The sequence below is a fragment of the Puma concolor genome, chromosome B4 (genome assembly GCF_028749965.1).
Source record: "Puma concolor isolate L17-30 chromosome B4, mPumCon1.1.hap2, whole genome shotgun sequence".
NCBI lineage: Eukaryota > Metazoa > Chordata > Mammalia > Carnivora > Felidae > Puma > Puma concolor.
The window spans coordinates 12,355,867-12,372,039 of NC_141673.1; the positions used below are offsets into that span (position 1 = coordinate 12,355,867).

At 60.1% G+C, this 16,173-nt stretch overlaps 1 protein-coding gene across 1 annotated transcript; it reads right to left on the reverse strand.

The window, feature by feature from the left end:
- Positions 1–905: 905 nt before the first annotated feature.
- RASD2 (RASD family member 2) lies at positions 906–12,815 on the reverse strand. Its single transcript, XM_086712378.1, has 3 exons — positions 12,393–12,815; positions 7,115–7,508; positions 906–3,369 (listed from the first exon to the last, which is right to left on the reverse strand). The coding sequence occupies exons 2-3, from the start codon at positions 7,383–7,385 to the stop codon at positions 2,840–2,842; spliced, it is 801 nt and encodes a 266-aa protein (XP_086568504.1). The 5' UTR covers positions 7,386–7,508; positions 12,393–12,815; the 3' UTR covers positions 906–2,839.
- Between the last annotated feature and the right edge of the window lie 3,358 nt (positions 12,816–16,173).

Here is a 16,173-nt window from a genome sequence, read left to right on the forward strand (position 1 = left end):
TCTACCCACTAGATGCTAGCAGTGCCCTCCACCCAAGTCTTGGTGATTCAAAAATGTTTCCAGCGGCACCTGGTGGCTCAGTCGGTGAAGCGTCCAACTCTTGAGTTCTGCTCAGGTCACGATCTCACGGTTCGTGAGTTCGAGCCCTGCATCGGGTTCTGTCCTGGCAGTGCGGAGCCTGCTTGGGATTCGCTCTCTCTCTCTTTCTCTGCTCCTCCTGCACACACACACTCTCTCTCTCTCTCTCTCTCTCTCTCGATATAAATAAATAAACTTAAAATGAATGTTTCCAGACAGTTCCAAATGTTCCCTGAGGCAAAATGAATGCTCAAGACGAGTTGCACGGAATTTAGATACGGTGGCCCCCAGGGGCTGATGAACCATGGGGGCGGGGGGGTCTTTGACCCCGCCACCCCTCTCGAGGGACACCGACAGCTCAGCATACACCCCCCAGAAGACCTAGAAGGGCAGGGCCAAGACAGGTGCACAACCTCCTGTCTTGGGGTGCCCCCTCCCCACGTATTTACTTTTTTTTTTTTTTTAACGTTTATTTATTTTTTTTGGGACAGAGAGAGACAGAGCATGAACGGGGGAGGGGCAGAGAGAGAGGGAGACACAGAATCGGAAACAGGCTCCAGGCTCTGAGCCATCAGCCCAGAGCCTGACGCGGGGCTCGAACTCACGGACCGCGAGATCGTGACCTGGCTGAAGTCGGACGCTTAACCGACTGCGCCACCCAGGCGCCCCTCCCCACGTATTTAAACTTGAGGACTAACTCAGCGTTGCCGCCTGGGCAAGGGCAGCAGGCAGGTGCATTCCAGGGAGGAAAAGGCCAGCTCTGGTTGGAGGAAGAGACACGCCGCCCTTTGGAAATACAGAAAAATACACATGGTCAAGGACACAGCTTAGAAACAAACCCACTTTAATTGGTAGCATACACGGAGATGTGGGGCAGCAGGGGCGTCACTGGGTGGGACCAGGTCACACGCCTGCCCTGGCCACGGTACCCAGTCCACTGGGAGGGCTCAGGCCGGGGCCGGGCGAGGGCACAGAAGCAGGGTCAGAGCCGCTGACTTGAGCGGCAGGTGGCAGGGTGGAGGCAGCGGGTACGCAGAGCTGGAGTCGGGGCACACGCACATCTCGGTGTTCACACGGGTGCATGTAGACAAACGTGGGCGTGTACACAGAACTTACAGGAGCCCTCAAAGACCCATCTAGAGACAGGCTCGGGGAAAACACCTCCATTCTCTGAAGGCCTCAAGGGCAGAGGGAGCATCAGGAGAGGGGGCACCTCGGGGTGCGTGCCAAACGCCCAGACTTAGCCCTGCTTCTGCCGCTCACAGACTTGCTGTGTGAGCGGGGGCGAGTTGCTCACCCTCTCTGGGCCTCAGAAAGAGTCACTAGGTGATCGCTAAGGTTCCTTATAGCCCTAAATCTCAATATTTTAAAGGAGGTTAAGACACAAAACATACTTGCTAAGAGCTGACGACAGGCCTTCGGTCTACGGGCTCAAATCCTGTCACACCCAGGACGCAGCAGTCCAGCGCCAGACAAGAGGGAAAGACCCACGAGGAGCTTTCCACCTACCTCTCCGGGCTCAGCTCTGGCTCCCAGCTGCACCTACAGCAACCCCCCCCCCACACACACACACCGCAAAAGCTCCAAATGCATGAGACAGACGGGCAGCATGGGTGGGTACAGTCCATGCGGGTGAAGGGGAACAGGCCGAGAGGCTGGGGATGGGCCTGGCCTCGGGGTCATAAAGTGCACTGCTCATCCTGTTTCCTAGCACACAGTGGACCCGGCACCCGGCAGGCGCTCAATAAATGCTTGAGGAACGAGCACAGTAGAGACGGCGTGGTTCTAGGCAGAGCCCTGCCCTGAACGAGGTGAAGCGTGGGGGGTACGGGGAGGTGGGGGGGGGGGGGGCGCTGGGACATGTCACCTACCCCCCCCCCCGAGTCTCAGCCACCTCCTCTGCAAAATGGGGGCAGGAGAAGCAGCCCCAGCCTGCTTCCCCCCCCCCCCCCCCCATCCCCTGCCCCGTGCAAATGTAAATTGTGAAGCTCATTATCGAGGGCAGTGTCCAACTGCAGGCAGGCCACGGGGAACCCTGTCTGGGAAGGGGGAGGAAGGCATCCCCAGCAGAGGCGGTGGTGGGTCTAACTTGGGCGGGGGTCTGGCCAACGAGGCGTCAGTAGCTTTTACAGTACAACGATCAGCAACACACAACCAGCAGACGAGGCATCCGCCAGACGGACGGCCGTGGCCACGCCCCTCTTCACACACACAGCCGCCACTGGCTCACGTCCCCGACCGACCTGGACGGCTGGGGGCCACCCTGGGGGCAGGGGCCCGAACAGCTGAGTCGGAGAGGGCGAGAGTCTGGGGTCTCAAGCAGCACGGCGGAGACCCCGGGAGTCGTTTCCACCCGCGACCGTTCCAGAAGGCTCCGTCCGCGTAGGGATTCCGGCCCCTCCCGCGTCAGCGTTTCCTCCAACCCCAAGGACGAGAAGGCTCTGACTTGGGGGCCGGCACAAGTCCGGATGTCTCCCACCCTTGTCCCCAGCCCCGCAGTGACCTGTCCCCGCGGGGAGGGGCTAAATGCGCCGGGGGAGGGGGGGTGGCACCTCGAAAAAAGCAGAATCAGAGGGAAGCGGCGAGGAGGCAGAACACACAGAGGTCAGAGGCTGGGGTACCCCGGTCTGGAGCCGGAGGCCTTCGAACGCGGCTGCCACTGGGGTCTCGTCGGGGGCAGGGGGCACGGGCAGCGGGCACGGGGAGGGGGGGCACTTCCCGGAAGGCACCGCCCAAGCGCCCACCCCGGCGTCCCTCCCGCTCACTGGATGGTGCATTTGTCCCTCTCACGGGCCTGGCCCTCCCGAAGGACCTTGGCCTTGATGTACTTGAGGTCACTGTTGACGCTGGGGCGGCGGGCAAAGGGCGAGACCATGCCGTAGGCGTCCACGTCCTTGACGCGGCGCATGCAGAAGGGCCGGGGGTGGAAGGCGTCGCCGTACTGCACGGAGATCTTGCGGTGCAGGGCGGGGCTCATCTCGTGGGGCAGCTTGGCCATGCTGAAGAGCACGTAGAACATCTCGTCCACGTTGGTATTCTTCTTGGCCGACACCTCGAAGTAGGCGCAGTTCTCGTCCCCCGACACCAGCAGCTCGGCCTCGGTGGCGGGCACCTGGCGGCACAGCTCGCCATGGTCGTTCTTGTTGCCGCAGATGACCATGGGCAGGTCCCCCGCCTCCTTGGTCTTGTTCTTCAGGCAGGACTTGACCTCCAGGATCTGCTTCTGGAGTCGCTTGACCTCGTCGAAGGACTCCCGGTTATCCAGGCTGAACACCAAGATGAAGACATCCCCTGCGGGGAGAGGGACCCCAGGTGGTGAGGCCGCCCCCCCCACGCCCCCCCCCCACCGCCCCTCCCCTCGCTGACTCCGCCCTCCCAGTGAGTCTATGGGGGAGTCACTCCTCTCCCCATTTTCCAGAGCGGGAGGCTGAGGCCCAGAGGGTTAAAGCCCTTGACCAAGGGCACATGAGCTAACGTGTGGCACAACGCAGTTAATTCCCCCTACAGTTCCCCGCAGAGCTGGCCGTGGGGTGAGTGGCTTGCGAATTCGTGCAGACTGTGTTAGAGTTATCATAATAAATACAATTTCCATGACAGCAGGGGTCTTGCCCGACTTGTTCAGTGCACATCCCCAGGGCCTGGATAGCGCCTGACACATCGTAGGAACTCAGAGCACTGGCACCAGTCAGGCCTAGGCTTACATCCTGCCCCCGCCACTTACTGGCCACACAGCCCTGAGCGGGTCCCACGGTCTCTCTGAACCTTCATTTCCCCATCTGTCCCACAGGGATGAAATACAGCCTCCCGGCAGGGCTTTTCACAGGATACTGAATGGAGTGTGGCACGTCCTCAGAGGTCTTAGGTATGGAGAGGACAATCAGAACACGCCAGCGTGGGTTCCTCCCCGGCTCCTCACAAAACCTCCTTGAGGGGGCTTTCGTTACCTTCCTGGTGTCGGTGAGCAGAGAGGGGCTCAGAGAGGGCCCAAGGTCACACAGCATGAATGTGGCCAGGCCAAGATTTAGACCGCTTCTATCCTCACCCGGCCGGTGCCTGGCACACGGAGATGCTCCCTGCTTCTTGAATAAATCATGGACCAATGAGCACTAGCCTCCAAGACCCAGGCGGTCCCTACTTCCACTCGCTGCATCACTCAAGACGGGTCCCTGGGTCTGAAACGGGCAATTTGGAGGTGGCTGGGGAGCCAGGGAGAGCACAGGCAGTGCCCACATCCCAATTTTTAAAACTTACTACAGGGATCACAAGCTCACACCCAAAGCACTTTCTCTGAACTTTGGCTTCAACTCATAAGAACCCGGGGGGAGATGCCCAAATCCCTGTTTCCCAGACGGGGAAACTGAGGCTCAGGGGGGTCGGTGACTGGCCCAGCGTCTGGAGAGGAGAATCTAGCCATTCTCCCTTCTGGAAGCACGGCTGCCTCCTTTCTGCGGACCCCCAGAGCACGGCATTTGTCCCGCCATAACAGCTCATGCCACATTCGGAACCATGCTCCGGCCAGTGGGTATGCCCCTCACCAAGAGCTCTGGAGCAGAGGGAGACAGTGTCACCTGCGTCCTCGTCCCCGGGGCCCCACACACAGTGGGTGTCCATAAAGGTGGGCGAATGGGTGTGATGGGATGGAAGGAATGGGGGGTGTGGGCTGTTTAGAGAGGTGCTTGCAAAAGGCAGCCCCAGGCCTGGCGACCGTTTCTGCCTGGGATGCCAACCCCGTCCCATTAGGCTAATCCTGGGCCCCTGAGGACTCGGCGGCCTTGACATATTCAAATGCAAGACTGCAATGCCAAGCTTCAGAGGCAGCCTGGCTGGCAGCTGGAAAGAGAGCTGGCGGCAGAATTAATGGCTTTCAGAGTTTCCTTCTGCACCAGGTTGGAAAATAAGGCACGAGCTGGTGAGTGAAAAAAGCAAGCAGCAGACAGATGTGTTCCGAATGATAAGTGCGCGTTCAAAAGAGACGGGCGAAAATACTCCCTATTACAAACAGGATACAAGTGTAAAGGTCAGTGTGTTCGTGGAGGGGGGGGTGGGGTCCAGAACAGTCCCCACCAGACTGAGGGGGTGGGCCACTTCCAGAGAGGGGACAGGAGCCTGGAGCTGGGGACACAGGTCAAGGGGGCTTTTTAGGCTTTTTCGGGTTCATAGGAGGGTGTGTTTGCATATTATTTGTGTCATTCAAAATTAATTTTGGAAATTCGCACGTGGTCCTGCTCCACATGGCTCTCCCTCCCTCTGGTGTTAGCCTTTGTGACATCAGCAGGCACCCAGTCCCCTCCCCAAGGCAAGGAGAGCTGACCTCCACGTGTTGGAAGTGTCCCCAGTGCCTTCCTTCAGTCCCCACAGCCACACTGCGGGGGGAAGCAAGCTTATGTCCGTTGCACAGCCAAGGAGACCGAGAATCGGACCCCGGGTCACACAGGTAAGCCGTGGTGGAGCCAGGACTGGAACCTAGGTCAACCCAGGGCTCCTTCCATCCACACAGTGCCTCTGCAAACCACGGGGTGGGGGGTGAAATGTGATCTGGGTCAGACGGTCAGCAAGGACAGCCCGCAAGAAGAAGCCATCTGCCCAGGGTGCTCAAGCACGGGGCTTGGCCAGGGTGTAGGGGGAGGAGTCCGCACAGCACGGGTTTCCTGGTGCAAAAGCATCTTGATGTGGGGGGCTATTTTAGTGATGGCTGGAGGGGTACTTGCTCATTCCTTCCCTGCATCACTGCCCAGCCATGGGAGAAGGATGCTTAGGAAATGGCTGCGTTGGGGCATCTGAGTGGCTCAGTCGGTTAAGCGTCCGGCTTCGGCTCAGGTCATGATCTCACGGTTCCTGAGTTCGGGCCCCACGTCAGGCTCTTGCGGGCAGCTCAGAGCCTGGAACCTGCTTCGGATTCTGTGTCTCCCTCTCTCTCTGCCCTTCCTCCATTCACGCTCTGTCTCTGTCTCTGTCTCTCTCTCAAAAATAAACATTAAAACGTTTTAAAAAGAAAACGAAATGACTGCGTAGCCCATAGCAGGCACTCTGTAAATGCTGGGTTACGATCGTTGTTTATTGAGCACTCACTATCTGTTCAGCAAGCACGTTTGCTGTATTAACTCACTTCATTTCCACAGTGGCCTGTGGGGTGGGTGCTGATGTGCGGCTCTTACAGAGAGAAAACCGAGGCGCAAAGAGAGAAAGTTGCTTGCCCAGAGGAATAAAACCGGGAAGCAACTGCCCCAGGCAGATGGGTTTCGGGCTGCCCTCTTGGCCACCGCGTGAAACCGCCTTAGGAAGGCAAGCATCGGCCAGGTCCCACCTCTCCACCTGCCCCCTTAATCCCCGACAATCTCTCTGGCCACCCCAGTGTTCCCAGCAGGGCCAGCAGACTACAGGACAGTTTAGTGGTAGAGAATAAGCACCAGACTGCCACGGACCGCCTGTGTTACCGCCTGGAGTAGCTTAACCTCTCTGGGCGTCGCTTTTCCCACTTGCGAAGTGCAAAAGACCCGTCTCCTAGGTTAATTGTGAGGATGAAATAAACCCATGCTAAGCTGTAAGAACAGGCCCAGGCACACAGCCCTCAGTACGTGTTAGCTATCGCCACCACCATTCCCGTGACCATTGCCGAGCCCCCAGCATCACTCTGACTGGCCATTGCCCCGGTCCCGCCTTTACTGCTCTGAGAGGCAGCGAGGGCCTGGGGTGTCAACAGACCCGAGCCCGGCAGACTGACCGCGGGCCCCGGAGCCCCGTGGGGCCACCTCCTGCAGGAGGAAGGCAGGAGCCCCTCTGTTCCCCGGAGAGGGACCGTCCCAGTGCCTGCCTGTGTCGGCTCCCGATCTGGAAGGTGGCACCACGGTCACGGGTACTCGGTCCACGGCCACACAGCGCGGACTCTGGGCCCCAGCTCGACCACCTGCCCGGCGACACCTCTCTGACCCTCACGAGGGGGCTCTGCTGGGAGCTTCACTGCAGACGGCGGACACGCCACGCGCTCTGTCCGCGCGCGGTCCGCTGCTGAGCGCGCACGCCCGCCCCCAGCACCCACCTGTGAGGATCGACAGCCTGCGCATGGCAGGGAAGGGGTGGTTGCCGGACGTGTCCAGGATGTCCAGCTGGTACATGTCGCCCCGGATGTTGTAGACCTTCCGGTGGAAGTCCTCGATGGTGGGCGTGTACTGGTCGTCGAAGCGGCCGTTGAGGAAGCGGGAGACGATGGAGCTTTTGCCCACCCGCGAGGCGCCCAGCACCACCATGCGGTACGAGTTCTTGGCGGGCACGCTGAGCGTGCAGTTCCCGCTGGACAGGGTCTTCATCATGGCTCGGGACTGCGGCACAGAGCGGGGAGCAGGTGTCAGGAGGCCCTGGACCCGGCCTTGCAGCCTCTTGCTGGCGGCCTTGGCCTCCTCTGCGCGGCTCCTGTCTGGGCGTCCGTCTTCTGTCTGCAAGACGGGGGCGTTAGACTCGGGCGTCTCTAAGGGGCCTAGCAGCTCTGCCCGCTCGTTCGTTCGTGCCCTCTGAGGCCTCCTTCCTCCTCATTCACCCCCCTCACGCGTGCCCTCGGTCGCCCTTGCGGCCGTTCACCCTTTGTTGACTCCGGCCCGGAACCGCTGGGGCCTGATTCCTCACTTTACCACCCGTTCGCTATTGCTCGTGGGCAAGGAGCTTAAGTTCCCTGGGAGTTACTTTTTCCCAGCTGTAAAAGGGACTCCGCTCACAGGGCTGTGGCCCGCGCTGAGGTGGCAAAATGTTAAGTAACTCCTGCTAGAACCTGACCTCTCCCTGGTCCTTCCGTCCTTTTCCAACTCGGGCCTCCCAGGAGCTGTGACTCCAGGGCACGACCTGGAGTTGGCGCTAGAGAGCATTTCTTGGGCCCGGCGGGCTGTGGCCTTTCAGCCTTCCCAGAAACGGGGAAAGGCCGTGTCCAGACCACATCCTCCCCACCCACCCAGGGCCCAGCGATTTCACCCCCAGCCCCTGGGAATTTGCTTACTGCCAGGAGACCCAGAGATCTAGACTAGGGGACGTGGGCCAGAGAAACGACCCAGGAACAGCTCAAGTGCCTCAGAGCTCCAAGGGCTACCCAGAACTTTCTATGGGAGCTTCCTGGGCTTGTGGAAGAGGCTGAACTGGATCCCAGCTCCAAAGCCCAAATGGAACATAAATAAGCCCCCAGAGGCCAGTCCCGGCCCCGCCACCCTCCTTTCCTATGTCAGCACCCACCAGAATCCCCTTAGAATCCCCGAGCCCATCGCTCTGTTGGAGCTCTGCTGAGATCTGCCTCCAATTCTTAGCTCGTGCTAGTCCCTCTGCCAGAACACTCTCTTCTCTTTATGTTTCAGGGCCTGGCTCAAATATCACCTCCTCTCAGAAGGCTTTTCGCTCCCTGCCTCACCCCAGCAGGAATCCCTCCCCTCTCTAGGAACTAGAAGTGGATACAGGCCTGCTGGAGTAGCGATCCCTTCTGCCCTCAGCCGCTGCCATGCACGGTTGTGCAGGCTGGGCACTGCACAAGGCACCCAGCTGTGAGGGAAAGGGGAGGGCTGTCTTTGTGGAGTTCATCTGCCCAGAGGAGGCACCTTTTCTCCATGTGCACAGGGAGCTGTACATGCTATCTACAGCTGGTCCCCCCCCACCTTCCGGCTGCCCCAGCGCAGTAGCCTAGAATGCCGCACCCACTTACCCGAAGGCTCTCTCCAACCTCATAATGTTCTACGTCTGCCATTATGCTAAGAGACTGGAGGTGGAGAGATCCCCTGGCAAACGTCCTGTGCAGGGCATTCAGGCACCTGTATCCGCTCGCCCTGCCCCACTGAGAGCCACTGTGCAGTAAACCAGCTCTCAAAAGGATCTTTTTAAAAAGCTCTTATTGGCAGTGTTTGTCAATCTCTGCGGCATACGCATTCCCACCACGGCCAATTCCAAGCTACCAAGAGGACCTCGATGAATGAATCGCAAAGAGGTGCACACACAATAACCCCACTCAGCACACCGCTGACCCTGAGCCTGGAGCTGTGACCATCACCATTAGCCCAGCCCCTGCCGTGTGCCAAGTACTGTGCTAAGTACAGGACAATCAGGGTAGCTGACATTTACCGCGCAGTCAACAGAGGCCACAGCGTTCTAAGTGCTGAGCGTGGAATAAGTCGTTCCATCCCTCGGGAACCCCAGAAGGTAGGTGGTGTTACCCCAGTTTACAGAGGAAGTTACTGAGGCACAGAGAAGTTTAGTTAACTTGTTCATGGTCACACAGCCAGTAACCAGCAAAGAGAGATCTGACCCCAGGCGGTGTGCCCCACGCGATGGCGTCTCCTCACCACCTGCCGACGGGGAAGAGATCACCTGCCCATTTCACAAATAAGGACCCTGAAGCTTAAAGGTCTACATGAATGGGCTCTGTAGTTCATAAGGGAGCCAGGACAGTGACTCCGAGGCGAAGATCCCCACATCCCCCTCCCCCCAATTCACGCCCGCGGCCCTCTTTCCATTTATCCCACGGGATTCCGGTGCCATGTCCACAGCAAGTGCTCAATAAATGAGCCATGAATGAATGAAGCAAGTGGGTCTGCCTCTGGAGCTCACCCGAAACCTCCTTCTGAGGCCTTCTCCCTCTTCCTCCTCCCACCTGGCTGGCCCAGGTGCGGTGCTGAGGAGGGTCTCGGTGCCCCGGGCACACCCATGGGCGCGCGGTGGGGACAGGGAGGCCGCAAGACCAAGAGCAGTGAAGGCTTCTCCGTGTCCTCTGGGGCTGGCAAGGCAGCCTGGGCCTTCAGAGATGGGGGGAAAGAGGCCCCACGCCTCTTTTCCACGACAGCCCCCTCCCCAGCCCCTCTGCGGGGAACTTGACTCTGCTGGTGATCACCTCTGTTTAGGCAGACAGGGAAGGAGGCCAGCAGCCCCCAGGGACAATGTTGGTCTCCATCACCGCCTACCCAGCCTCTAGCCCCGGGGGCTCCTGGTACAGATGTGCGCATATCAGTGCCTGGATGGGCCTGAAGTCAGAGAGAAGAGGCAGAGAGTCAGGGAGGAGACAAGGCAACAGAAAGAGGCAAAGAGAGAGGGAAACACGGCTTTCTTCTCCGAGAGGAGACTGTGACTCTTCACATGGCCTCAGCCACGTGGGGCTGTGTGAGGCACCCAGACACCTGGACGCCAGGTGACAGCGATTCCGTGGGCTCCACCTCCCGCCCCCGCATCCTCCCTCCCTCTCCTGCCCCAGAGGAGGCACTGTGGGCAGCTGTGGGCCTGGCTTCTCTCCTCCCTGCACCCTCAGCCGGGGCCGCCCAGTGAGAAGCAGGTGGGCATCCGAGATCAAAGGGCCCTTCCAGAATTTAGAGCCCAACCCTGGAGGCTCAGAGAGTGGTCAATGGGGACCGCTAGCAGCACAAGGACCCAAATGCAAGTTCTGGGTCACTCAGCTGACCCCAGCCCGGGGCCATTCGAAGGGCACCCAGCGGGGGGGGGGGGGGCGGGGGGCAGAAAGTCCCAGACCAGGGATGGGGTGGAACCCCACTTGTCAGGAACAGCCCCCCCCCCTTCCACAATCCCCGGGGGAACAGCCAGGCGGGCTCCCATCATGCCGGGCACTTCGTGTTCCTTGTTCCAATGACTTCACAACGGTCCCGTGAAGAGCAGACCAGCATCAGTCTACTAACTGATGGGCACACTGGGGGTCGGCCTGGCTGACTCACACAGATTACCGGCCAGGCCAGGATTACAATTAGGCTGATGGGCTCCAAAGCCTGGGCTCTTACCTCTATAAAAACCTACCCCCTGGCCAAAACCAGTTTTTCTCAAAACAGTGCCTGACTCAGGGAAGCCTCAGCTGGCGTCAGGCAGAGGAATGACCCCTGAGGCCTATTATACACCCACTCCCTCTCCCTCCCTGCAGACAGCTGGGGGCAGGCATTCTGCCCAGGACTCACCCCCAAACCCTGCCCAGCCGGCTCCTAGCCGATGCATCTGTGGGTTCACCCCCTTCTTCTCCCCCAAACCTCTCCCTTCAGGGCCTGCCTGGAAGATGGAGGGGATCAGATGGACGAGGACATCAGGACAGGAGTCTGGACGTGTCCTTCTCCCCGGGGGGACCCCAAAGCTTGTTCACAGAACCAGTGCTCCCCCTCTCCCTCCCACACACCTCAAGCCTCCTCCATTAGCACACATGCCAGCCTCTCTGGACGGACACGTTATCCACTCGCTCCCATCCCCACACTGAGGGGTGTCCTGGGGGCTTTGCAAAGCCAACCCCATCACCCTTGGCAGCTCGGGGTGGCAGAAAACAGGCAGGCCGTCAGCTTCCGGCACACCAGCCCTGCCTCTCACCAGCTCAGCAAATGGTTTGGGCCGGTGGGGCTGGTCATCTATCAACTGGGAACTGCAGAAACAAACCCGGAGTGTGGCCCGGATTGTTCAGCGAGAAGTCTAGAGGCTAATACAGCTCCTGACAAGTGGGTTCCTTTGAGGCACCTCCTCTAGGCATTCAAGGGGCCAGGTGGAACAGCCAGGTGGCATAGGACTGGAATGCAGGCAGAGGTCTTGGGGGACCCTGCCTTGTCACTGCAAGCCTGAATCATGGGCTCCTGAGCCGGCTGCCCCTTCCCAGCCTGGCCTCCGACCTGCCAGGAATCCAGAACATCCTTTGTTATCCTCCAAGGAAGCGGGGCAAAGGGAGAAGGCAGAGAGAGCCCCTCAGAGGTACTTGGAGGCCCTGTGGCCAGCCGAATGTAGGACACACTTCCAGGGAAAAGAATCACTCAGGGAACTCGCTCCTTGCACCAACCCCCCAAAAAGCTCAAGACATGCCGAACAAGGAAGGTATTGCTTAATCTTCCCTCCTCAAAGGAAGTCCTCACCAGGGCTGGGGGGGGGGGGGGGGGGCGGCACCAGGGAGCTCCATCCAGGTCCACAGGCAGCAGCCAGCTCAGGAAGGGGGTGGGAGTGTTTGGGGAAGGTTAAGTGCCACTTCCTCCCTGAGCCTCAGTGTCCTCCTATTTAAATGGCTATTGCTCTAGGTCCCTTAAACGGAAGGCTCCCAGCTACACATCTAGCACATAGTAGAAGCTTAGTTAAGTCTTTCCTACCAGGGAGAAGTAAAGGGCCTAGCACGCAGCCGGACCCATAGTAGGTGCTCAACTAGTATCATTTGCTCTAGATATGTAAAGTTGCCTATGATCCCGGCACACAGTAGGTGCTCGATCGGTTTAACTGTCCCTGGTCTTGTAAAGCTTCCTCTAGTCCTCCCCCCGCCCCCCACAAGCCTCCAACCTTTCTTCCTGGCTTCCCCCACTTCAGCCAGCCCCCCAGTTCTGTTGGGGTCTCTCTCCTACCTGAGAATGGCCAGCCGGGCCTCTGGCACGGCTTGGAGGGCTGCCTGGAAGCGCCTGGAGGTGCGGGGAACCGCCTGCCTCTCCAGCCTCCGCCGCCGCCGCCGCCGCCGCCGCCGCCGCCGAGGCTTCCTGCAGCGGCTCCCGGGTCACTGCGCCGGGCTCCTCCTCTGCGCGGCTGGGGGCGCCGAGCTGGGCGCGGCCGGGCGAGGGGACGCGGGGAGCCGGTACCCCATGGGTGGGTTCTGAGGGCTCCGAGGGGCCTGGGCGCCGGGGGGGCTCGGGCTCGCCGCTGCCGACCCCGCCCTGCCCCGACCCGGGGGACTCCTGCTGAGCCAGGTGCCCGGAGGCGCGGGGACGTCCGATCCCGGGGTCCCCGCCTAGGTCTCCGGGGCTGGGGGAGGGTGGTAGGTACGACTCCGGGGCTTAAAGAGGGTCCTCAGACACTCCTGGAGGGTCCTTTGGCGGTGTGTGGGTGCGTGCGGGTGTGCGCGTCCCGAGTGGGCGAACCTGTGCTGGCCGCCTATGCCACCTTTTCCGCCCGCGCCAAAGGGGTTCGCTCGGGTTGGGGGTGCTGCCCGTCTCGCCGCGGCCTCCTCCTCTGCCTGCAGCTCTGCAGCTGTCCCCGCGCCAGAGGAACGGCTCCCTTCTCTCGGCGAGGCTACGCCAGCAGCCGGAGGAGGAGCAGGGCGCTCGGCTCCGCGCGCGTGTGGGAGGGGGCCTTGAACGCCGCCCCAAGGTTTTGCACGTAGCTCCGAGTTAGCCTGAAACCCGCTCCTCCTCCCACTTCACCTCCTCCGGCCCCCAGAGGAGGCGAACTTTCTGCGGGCCCTAGCTCCTCCCTCCCTCCCTCTCCCGGAGGCGAACGCCCCTCTCTCCCGCAGGGCGAGGTCAATGCCCTCCCCCCCCCCCCCCGCCCTCAGGAAAGCGGTGGCAGCCGAGGCTCGCGGTGGCACACCCAGGGGCAGAAGCCCAGATCAGGCTTCGGAGCGTGCCTCGGTGGACCCTTCGCTCAGGGTCCGCCCGCCCCCTCCGCGGCCCGCGAGCAGCCAGTCCAGCCGCCCGGCGCCGGCTCAGCCTGCGGGAGCCCGCTCGCCCGCCTTCCCCGGCGCCCCGCCCCCGGCACTTCGCTCGGCCAATGGGCGGCGGGTCCCGCGGCCTGGCCCCGCCCCGCCCGCCCCTCCCGCGGCCGCCGGGTCGCCGCAGTCTGGCGCTCCGCGTGCCCGGGCGCGTGGGGTCGGGGCAGCTGGTGGGACGGCCGGGGACGCGCACCGTGACCGGAAGGCGGGATCTGCCTGCGAGGCTCATGTCTGCGCGCGCATGCACACGCACCCCGCGCCGGCCGCAGGTGACCCCGAGGGTCCCCCCCCAGCCAGCCGCCCGGGGTCCCCAGCCCGCGCTCCGGGACTCCCGCGCGCTCCTCCATCGCGGAAATGCCCAGGTGCCCTGCCGGGTGCCCAGCCCGCCCGCCCCGAGCCGCCGCCACCTCACGCCCGAGATCGCGGGACCCTGCGGGATGGCTCGTGGACCCGCACGTGCCGCCCGGAGGAGCCGCGGGGTCGCCTTGGCCTCGCGCGCGCCTGAGTGGAGGTCGGCGCGTGCGGGTCTGGGAGAGCACTGTAGAGAGAGCCCCGCGGGGATGAGCCGGGTGCCTTGGGCGGTGCGTCCCTCACCTGCATTCTCCCCGCCTGGAACTAGGGCAAGACATCAATCATTCTCATTGCCTTATCTATGCACCACTTACTACTTCGTATCAAGGCCCAACTCTCCCCGCCAACACGTTTTTTAGAGGATCGTTATATCACTGCCTTAAATGGGAAGCCAGTATCACTTGCCAAAAATAGAAGGTAGAATAAAAATAAACACAATGAAAACAAACGAACGTTATTAAATTCTAGCTGGAAACCGGCATACCAAGGCTTGAGATGTGCCCTCAGTGGAAAAGGAAGACTGGCGAAGTTTGGAGAGGTGTTAAAGACCTATCAGCACCCAACGGAAACTTCTTCCTTTATGCTTTCAGGAGGCTGAAGAGAGAATGTTCTCACTGTGTGATGCGTTGAAGGGACACAGGCTGTCTATCAAAACATATTTTGTATCAGCCGGAGAACTGTCCATCACTTGCGAACCTCGGACCTGGCGAATGTCTGCCAATCTTCTCTCCGGTCGGAGGGCCACTCAACTGAGGGTCCCACTCCACTGGGGGAGAGACTAGCGTTCAAGTCCTGCCTCTGCAGCCCCTCAAATATTTGATCCCGGGACAGTCATGTTTCCGTGACTAGTTATTCTTCAAGGACTAGATGGGGTCACAAAGGGCTACCCTGTATGGTTGTGCAGGTTGCTTACTGACTCAGGGGTACTCAGCTAAAGAAATTCACCTGAGCCTTGGTTGTGTCACCTATAAAATGGGTGTGATATACTAGGTCCACAGAGTGACAAAAACGCTGAAATCATCTTGGACCTTGATTCTTGAAAGGGGTTTGCTCTGCTTGTCCCTGTGTGGTCTTGAGATTCTCTCGGGACACCAACCAGAGAAGATGAGGCAGGTGAAGGAGGAGGGACTAGGTGAAGAGTGCAGCACGTGCATTACTTGATTGTGTTTAAACAGAGGATGTGAAATCTAGGCTCGGGCTAAGGGATGTGCCCAAGGTCACCCAGCCAGCAAGTGGCAGGATCCAAGCCCAGCACCCGTTCCACATCCAGACTTTGCTTCTAGGAACTGGCTTCGGCCCAGGAGGGTTTGTGCTCAGCTCTACACAGAGGCTGTGAGCTCAACAGCGGGAGGCGGGCAGGGTGTCATGTTTCACCTGGAAGGCTGGGGTCAGAAGCACTTAGGCTATCGGGCCAGTTATCCCACTCCCATGCAGGAAATGTGGCAGGTGGCTAGCTCTGAGCCCGCTCAAGAGCCCTCTGCTTCAGCCCAGTCCTCCACTCTGAGCGAGTCATGCTCCGTGGACCATATCTTTTTTTTTTTTAATGTTTATTTATTTTTGAGAGAGAGAGACAGAGCACAGCCGGGGGAGGGGCAGAGAGAGAAGGGAGACACAGAATCCGAAGCAGGCTCCAGGCTCCGAGCTGTCAACACACAGCCCGACGCGGCTCGAACCCACGAACCGTGAGATCCTACCAGAGCCGAAGTCGGACGCTCAACCAACTGAGCTACCCAGGCACCCCGATATTTCCATGGATCATATCTTGAGGGCTGCTGCACTTGGAATTGCAGGGCCCCAGGAGCCCCACCTGCTCCTGCCCTACCCCTGTCCCTCCTCAAGTGCAGAATGGCTCAGTCAATAAGCAGGTGCACATAGGGATCGATGCCCAAAGAAGCCTCATGTGGCGACAGCACACTTCCCCGTGTATCCACTTTCCCACCCTCCTCCCGCCGTCCATTTGCCTCACCGTCTCGCGTGGACCGTTTGTCGTCACCATCTCCCTCCTTCCTGGGCTCCCCATAACCCATGACCTCTTTAATCTTTTTCCAAATAATGCCACCCCCTGCTCAAGAATTCTCAATGGCGCTGAAGACACAAAATCTGAACTCTTTAGTCCAGCGTACAAAGCCTCCAACCAGGATCTAGTTCCCATTGTGTCCCACCGTCAGCCTGCCTTGCAGCTAAATCAGACCAGTTCCAGGTCCCCTCAAGAGGCTGCGATTTCCCTCCTCCGGGCCTTTGCATATGTCGATCCCTCTATCTGGGATAACTTCGCTATCCTTACCCAGTGAACTTCCACGCATCCTTCAAAGCACAACATTTGAGCACTCCCCACAAAGCCTCTTAGCCTTTCT

What these genes read in the sequence shown, in the direction of transcription:
- RASD2 (XM_086712378.1), bottom strand. Translation starts at nt 7,385, where the DNA reads ATGATGAAGACCCTGTCCAGCGGGAACTGCACGCTCAGCGTGCCCGCC. An exon ending in CAGGCTGTCGATCCTCACAG is followed by an intron (nt 3,370 to 7,114) that starts GTGGGTGCTGGG and finishes CTCTCCCCGCAG; the next exon opens with GGGATGTCTTCATCTTGGTG.